The following is a 7182-nucleotide window of genomic DNA, read 5'->3' as shown; positions in this document are numbered from 1 at the left end:
TCAGGGAAGGAGCTTAGAGCATTTAATCCTTATTTCTGTCAGCACCATGTCACACTCATAACAGGGACCGCAGAATCCACCTGAGCGTCATCCTTCATAAGTAGATCATGTTGGCTGCATGCCAGATGTCATCAGTAGGCAGTGACAAAATTTGGTTTTTTGGGTGGGGGATAAAAAAATTATGTTAGGCTGAGACAATTATCAATTTTGGATATATTTAAATTAATGATTTCCCAAATTTTCCCTTCTTGCCCATAAAAGCAGACAAGATAGGATATAAAGGTAACAGCATAAAAGCCTTAGGGAGATTGTCACAAAATATCACCCCTCGCTATCTGTCTTGAAGCACGCCACTACCGTGTTTTTGTTTAGTCTATCGATGTTTTATTGTGGTCCTTATGGTATTTCATTTTGTCCGTCCTAAGTAATCAAATCTGCACAGCTATTACATTTAGTTGGAAATCCTGTTGGTCCCGTCCCATCCGTATGCAGCCTGAATCCTAATGTTTGTTAGAATAGACGCTAAAGCTGCTTCCCTTCTCCTGGGCTTTGCTTAGTCTGTGAAAAGGAATGTACTCTTGGCATAAAGTATAGTCATTACTCCTGACCTATACTTTGTGCAATTATTTAATACACTGTAATTTCACATGAATATTCGGCAACTCTGAGGCCAGATAAAATTAATGCTCTCTTTTTAAACACCAGTCATAAATTCATAGCCACACTCGTGTTCTTGAATTTAGGGGAATTTTTTTTAAAGCAACCAGGTGCTTTAAAAAGAAGCTTTCTAGCAATGTTTGCAACAGATCAAAAATTGGAACAAGGGGGTCTGAAATTATTTTCCTGAGGTGCTTCTCCAAACCACAGACTAGACCTTGTTGCTTTGTGAAAGGGGGAAAAAAAATGTCAAGTTAATTTTGTCTGGCCTGAAGCTACTTAGTGGGTCGTTGCATATATTTCTGTCCTACACAGGTAAGTGGTGTCTCAAGGGTCAGGCCAATCAAAGATGCCACTTTGGGTAAGAATTAGATTCCTTGGATAATGTTGCTGTTTCTATCCATGTGCAATTACAGTCTTTGTGCTGTTTATAAAGGCCTGTTCCCACTAAGTGTCCTGTATCTGTTTCCTTCAGACGCAAAGTCTTTCAATCCTCAAATCAGCGGTGTTTCCCTTCCTTGTCTTGACAGAGGGTTGCCCCGGCTTGTGCAACAGCAATGGGAGATGCACACTGGACCAAAACGGCTGGCACTGCGTTTGCCAGCCAGGGTGGAGAGGAGCAGGCTGTGACGTAGCCATGGAGACCCTCTGTACAGACAGCAAAGACAACGAAGGAGGTAAGGAAGGCTGAACCTGGAAACAAAGTCCGTGCCAGAGCCTGGGTCCCTAAGTTACAGTGACTGCTTCAGTGTCTGTTGGAAAGAAAAAAAACAGATCCCTGTAGATTAGATGGGTTGAAAATGTGTGGCTGCTGATGGCTTGATTGCACTCCCTGATTTGCCTGGTGATTGTCATTCAGAAGAGGCAAGGTGAGGGAGCTACTGTATATAGGGTCCATTGTTCCCCAGTCCTTCAACAATGGTATTCAGTGAGTTGGGAGTTGGGAGAGCCACAGAAGTATTTTAATAACTAAACAAGCCAGACGATACCAGACATTTTTTTTTCAAACTCTTCTGTTGAAAACTGTCGGTGGAGGAGGGGGGGGGGACTGGGGGGATGGAGAAGAAGAAAAGAGGACAGCCAGAGAGAACAGTCCCCCCTCGAAGCTGAATTCCACAGTCTTTTTATCCTTAACTTTACACCCCTGTGAAAGGATTGTGATATTCCGCCCAATTTAAGCCTTCGGCTAGGAATAATTATTCTCCCCTTTGAGCACATCCCCCATGCTATTGTATTTTAATTTCAGAGAATAGAGAGTGGGAGTTGGTGATGGGATGGTTGCCCCTGACAGCTGTTTAATTTTGACAAACCATTAGGAGCGACTCTGGTGGCGGGTGGAGTTGCTGTCTGAGTCTGAGATCACCTCCTCAAGGCCTTAACTTGTTCCGGCCTCCTCAGCCCTCCAAACCTGCTCTTCTGGAAGCTAGTCCTCCTGGCCAGTAGTGTTGGCTTAGAGAGCACAGATTTTATAGAAGCAGGCAGATCTTCCCTCCACTATGAAGTAATTAGATGGCATTCGGCCACATCTGTAACTCAGCTCTCTATTGCGTCACCTACAAAATAGAAATAAAAGACTTCAAGGGTTTTCAGTGAAAAGATGTGTTCGAGATTTTCAGCGTGCTGCAGCCGTTGTCCTTCCGGTTTCCCCTCTTGGGTTTCCGGGGTGCCTCTCTTGACTAGGCCTAGAAGGTGGCCAGAGACCGGTAGAGTGGGGCCTAACACCTCCTCTCCAGTGACTGAGCCAGCACCCCTTAGCAGCAGGCATACCCTCCACCACAGGCAACTTGTTAACTTTCTTGCACACTGTTTGACAGATCTTCCCCAGTAACTTTCCTTGGCTATCAAGACAAGCCAGTAACCCTGCTGCAAAAGCCTTCTTTCCTGCCCCTCCTTCCCCTAATGGATTCCAGCAGCTGCTAACCCTCAGAGCTTTCCTAGCTAATAATACCTTGTTGCCCAAACTCCTCTTGATCACGTGCTAGCAGGAATGGCAGCATTAATCCTCTCAGAGACATAGCCCAGATGGCGACCTAGCTCCTTGCTTTCCCCCAAAGAGCTCCAATCCCATTGTCTCTGGCGCCCGGGGAGGAGAGCGACTCTTTCTCCTTGACGGTGCATTCCAGGTTTTTGTAGTCCTCTAAAAGGAGATTGCTTTGAGGGGTCCTGCTTGCTCTCCGAGGGATGCAAACTGCAGGCCAAGTCCGTAGAGACCAGGCAGAGTAATTTAGGGGCTAATCAACTCTTTGGTATTGTTATCAGCCAAGGAGATTTATCCTTTTCCTCACAAATTTATCAACTGTGAATTGGCCCCATTCCCCTTTGTTTATTCTTATTAGCATGAAACTCTGCTATCTCTCAGCTTCTCTCTCTGAGGGGAAATCTGAGCTGATAGAACCACTCCTGTGAATTCTCTATTATCTCACAGAATTTGCATGGCCCTCCCTAACCTAATTTTGTTGTTCTTCAAAGACAGAATCTCAGCTCCCTTCATCGTACCCTGAGGTGGTAACCTGGGTGCCCGGTAGCCCACACTACAGGGTTCTTTGATATAGGTGCATGGTAGTGCCTTGGAGACAGTATCTGTCATACTAAAGACAATCAAGATACATGACCTACCTATTCAGGATAGTGGGATCATGTGACAAAAGGAACAACAGGGCAGAAGACTTAAAATTAGGGTGGTACAGAAACTGTAGGACATCTAGACTGTGGGGTGTTGCAGAGCCATTATTTGCGTTAGGTTTGATGTCAGAATATTGAATGAGCCAGTACACCTCTAAGTAACTTGATTTGGCATATTAAGTAATTGAAGAGGAGCGGGTGAACAGGTTGATTTGTTTCTAGCCAGAAATTAAACAACACCGTGTGTGTGTGTGTGTGTGTGTGTGTGTGTGTGTGTGTGTGTGTGTGTGTCGCACGCACGCTTGTCTTGTTTGAACACAGTCTTTGAAAAAGACAGGGAAGGTAGGTTTACCATTCCCAAAAGTGACAAAGATAGATTAAAGTATGGCCAAATTGATAGGCTTATACAATGTATAATGAATATACACAAATAGATAGATGATAGATAGATAGATAGATAGATAGATAGATAGATAGATAGATGATAGATGGATGGATGGATGGATGGATAGATAGATTGATTGATTGATAGATGATAGATATATAGATAGGTGATTGATGATGGATGGATGAATGGATGAGTAAATAGGTAGGTAGATCGGTAGGTAAGAGACAAATGTGTGTTTAGACTAAAACAAGCACGTACAGGGAAATAGCTAGATGTCTTCTTCCGCTAGTGTTTTTCCTCTACTCCACGCTAGTTTTCCTTTTCCCACTCGGACCAACCCCATCACCACTGTCTGATTATGAAGAAGGAACGGCTCACTTGCCTTCCTGGGTCACTAAGGTCACTAAGAAGCTGCAGATCCTTGCCTTCCGGGGTCCTTCCTGTTGTCTTTCGGACATAGTGGCTCTCCAATTTCCAAACAATGGACAGGAGCGTCTGAGGGAGCAGGAAGAAGGAACCACTAGTAGGATAGATTGAGCCGAATCCTTATTCACTGTTCACACCTATGCACTCACAGGAAGTAAACCTGCGGCCATGTCCTTTTAAGGTTCAAACAGCTGCCCTGTGCACTAGATGGCTGTGGCCTTTTGAAGCTAAGGGGAGTCTTTTCCTTATGTTAAGGTCTCTGACAAAGATCTCTGCTCTGGGGAATTGACAGTCATCCCCTTTTCCAAAGCAACTCCATATTTCGGAGAGAGGCCACTGACGTTTAAAAATGTAAGCTAAGTAAATAAAATGGCGATTAATAGCAGTGGTAAGAGATGGGGAGAGGTTAAAGGCAAACAGAATCATAAAAGGTTAAGTACTCCCCCCCAGAGACCCCTAACATTATCAGATTGACACTCAACATCTCTAGTTATCATGGTAGGGTATTGGCTGGGGAAAGTGCTTACTGGTTTGGAAGACATTTGGTTCCTACATGAGGTTAGTGATTCGGTTGCCATGATCCTTTTGGCTGTCTACATGGTTGTCCTAATTAATTTGACTGCTCATACACTGTTAGTCATTTGGAGGAGTGGCTTGTGGTTCTTACTTTGCTCCTACATAGTAAATTGTGGTGAAAACACTCAGTGTTCAGTGAAGGGGAGGCTGTGGGGGGAGGGGTGTGTGAAAGAGAAAGACATTTTTACCTATCTGTTGACTCTGCAATGGGTGGTATCTTTTGTCATATGGATATTTTCTCAACTAATATGAAGTAATGTTTTATGCAATTTATCTTTTCATTAATAAACTCTAGCTGTGGTTTCTGAACAAGAACCTTGTAAGATTATACATAGACATACAATATGTGCCACAGTTTCTTCTGGTTTGGAGAGCTGAGGTTTTTTTGTTTTGGTTTGGCTTTTGTTTGTTTGTATTTTTATAATTCTATGTCTTTCTAAATATCTATAGTTGATGAGTAACACTTTTTTAAAATTTATTTATTATACATAAGTACACTGTAGCTGTCTTCAGCTGCGCCAGAAGAGGCGTCAGATCTCATTAGAGATGGTTGTGAGCCATCATGTGGTTGCTGGGATTTGAACTCAGGACCTGGGGAAGAGTAGTCAGTGCTCTTACCTGCTGAGCCATCTCGCCAGCCCGAGTAACACTTTTGAAAATTATTTTTTTATTTTATGTCCATGGGTGTTTCGCTGTAAGTGTTTACATGAGAGTGTCTGCTCCCCTGGAACTGGAGGTGCAGACAGTTGTGAGCTGCCTTATCGATGCTGGGTTTTGAACCCAGCTTCTCTGGTAGAGCAGCCAGTGCTCTTAACAAAGACAACCCACAGGGCATTTCTACTTGTTTAGATAAAGTTCCTGCCTGCAAGGTAAAGGACTTGGATTTGTTCTTTAGAGCACATGGGATTTTTTGGTTGGTTGTTTCATTTTTTCATTTAAGTTTTGTTTGTTTGTTTTTTTAAGCCAGGTGTAATAGCATATAATCCCCACTGCTGGGGAGGCAGAAACAGGCAGTCCCTGGAGCCCATTGGCCAAACAACTTTATCTACTCAATGACAATGAGTGCACACACACACACACACACACAGAGAGAGAGAGAGAGAGAGAGAGAGAGAGAGAGAAGTAAGAAATACAATTTTTTAACAAAGAAAAAGTGATGTAGGTAGACTGGTTGGTGCCATCCATGAAATTAGAAATGTAGGGGAAGGAACCAGGCTGGAGAGGAAGGAAAGACGTTGTGGTTGAGACATGTTAGGTGCCTGACATATGCCTGGCTTCTCACGCCTGGATAATATGCAGCTAGAAAGATCTAGAAGGCAGATTTTTTTTATAGGTCAAAAATTGATCCCACAGGAGCCGAGAGCATAGAATCTACATGAATGTGAACTCTTCCCATAGAATAAGAATGTGGTGAAAGTCAGATCCCATGCAGTAGTGTAGAAAGGAGCCTCACACACGTGTTACCAAATGATCACTGGGAAGAGGGGTGAACAGTGCAGGACACACTGAAAAATCTCACAACCACAACCCTGCCTCGGCACTGGAACCTTGCAGGACGTGAGGAGCAAAGGTGGTAGACAGTAATTAGCCTGAACGAAAAGAGAAGGCTTATATCTCGCCCCCCCCCCCCCAAACCCCTGGTCAGTAGATGAAAGTTTTAGAAACAAATTAAAATGCCCGTTCTTCAAAGAAAAAAAAAAAATGAGCCGGGTGTGGTGGCGCACTCCTTTAATCCCAGCACTGGGGAGGCAGAGGCAGGCGGATTTCTGAGTTCAAGGTCAGCCTGGTCTACAAAGTGAGGTGAGTTCCAGGACAGCCAGAGCTATACAGAGAAACCCTGTCTCGAAAAAAAAAAAAAAAAAAAGAGAGTCTGGGGAAACAGAGCAAGGCCAGTGTCAGAGGTGAACTAGGAAAAGAGCCCAAGTTTAATAATTTGAGTGAAGGTATACTGATTAAATCTGACAGAAAAATATACCAAGGATGCTGTAAAATGATTTAAAATGTTATAAAAAAAAAAAAATAGGGCAGGGTGGAAACCTGAAGGCGAGAGCAGAGGTGGTCCATTGTGGCCACAGGCTGATGATATTTGTAAATAAACTCTGACTGAAACTCTGCAGTTGCCTTCATCCACTTAGGTATTGTCAGAGCACCTTTGCAGGGACCGCTTCTTAGTTACATGGCTCACAAAACCTAAAATACCCACTGTTTGGCAATCTATAAAAATAAACTTAACTAACCACTATTAAAGACCAGCAGATGCCTCAGGGAAGACAAGAAAGTCTTTAAAATATGGACAGAATACCACTAAAGCAATAACATGAGGAGTCAAATGGAAGAAAGCATAAATTACATATCTACTTTACATCAGAGTGCCACTTATAATGCAACCTGATGTGAAGAAAGGCTCTTCACTAATAATGAAGGTTGCTATTCAGTGAGCTTTGACATTTCCTGATCTTTCAGTTTTTTATGATTAATGTTGTTAAAAATGGCGTCTATCCCAGCCAAATGTG

At 43.2% G+C, this 7182-nt stretch overlaps 1 protein-coding gene across 26 annotated transcripts in view; it reads left to right on the top strand.

The window, feature by feature from the left end:
* Positions 1-7182, top strand: part of Tenm3 (teneurin transmembrane protein 3) — a 1297160-nt gene that overhangs the window by 1210868 nt on the left and 79110 nt on the right. For 11 of the 26 annotated variants that reach the window (XM_006509405.3, XM_011242216.3, XM_011242218.3 and 8 more), the window contains 2 exons: positions 262-282; positions 1188-1334. In XM_006509405.3, the coding sequence (XP_006509468.1) occupies positions 262-282; positions 1188-1334 (168 nt within the window). The remainder of the gene's footprint in view (positions 1-261; positions 283-1187; positions 1335-7182) is intronic. The other 15 variants (NM_001145937.1, NM_011857.3, XM_006509406.4 and 12 more) reach the window with 2 other exon arrangements.

The sequence above is a fragment of the Mus musculus genome, chromosome 8, assembly GCF_000001635.26.
Source record: "Mus musculus strain C57BL/6J chromosome 8, GRCm38.p6 C57BL/6J".
In the NCBI taxonomy this organism is placed as follows: Eukaryota; Metazoa; Chordata; class Mammalia; order Rodentia; family Muridae; genus Mus; species Mus musculus.
The sequence above is the reverse complement of the archived record's forward strand: the minus strand, read 5'-3'. Positions and strand labels throughout refer to the sequence as shown.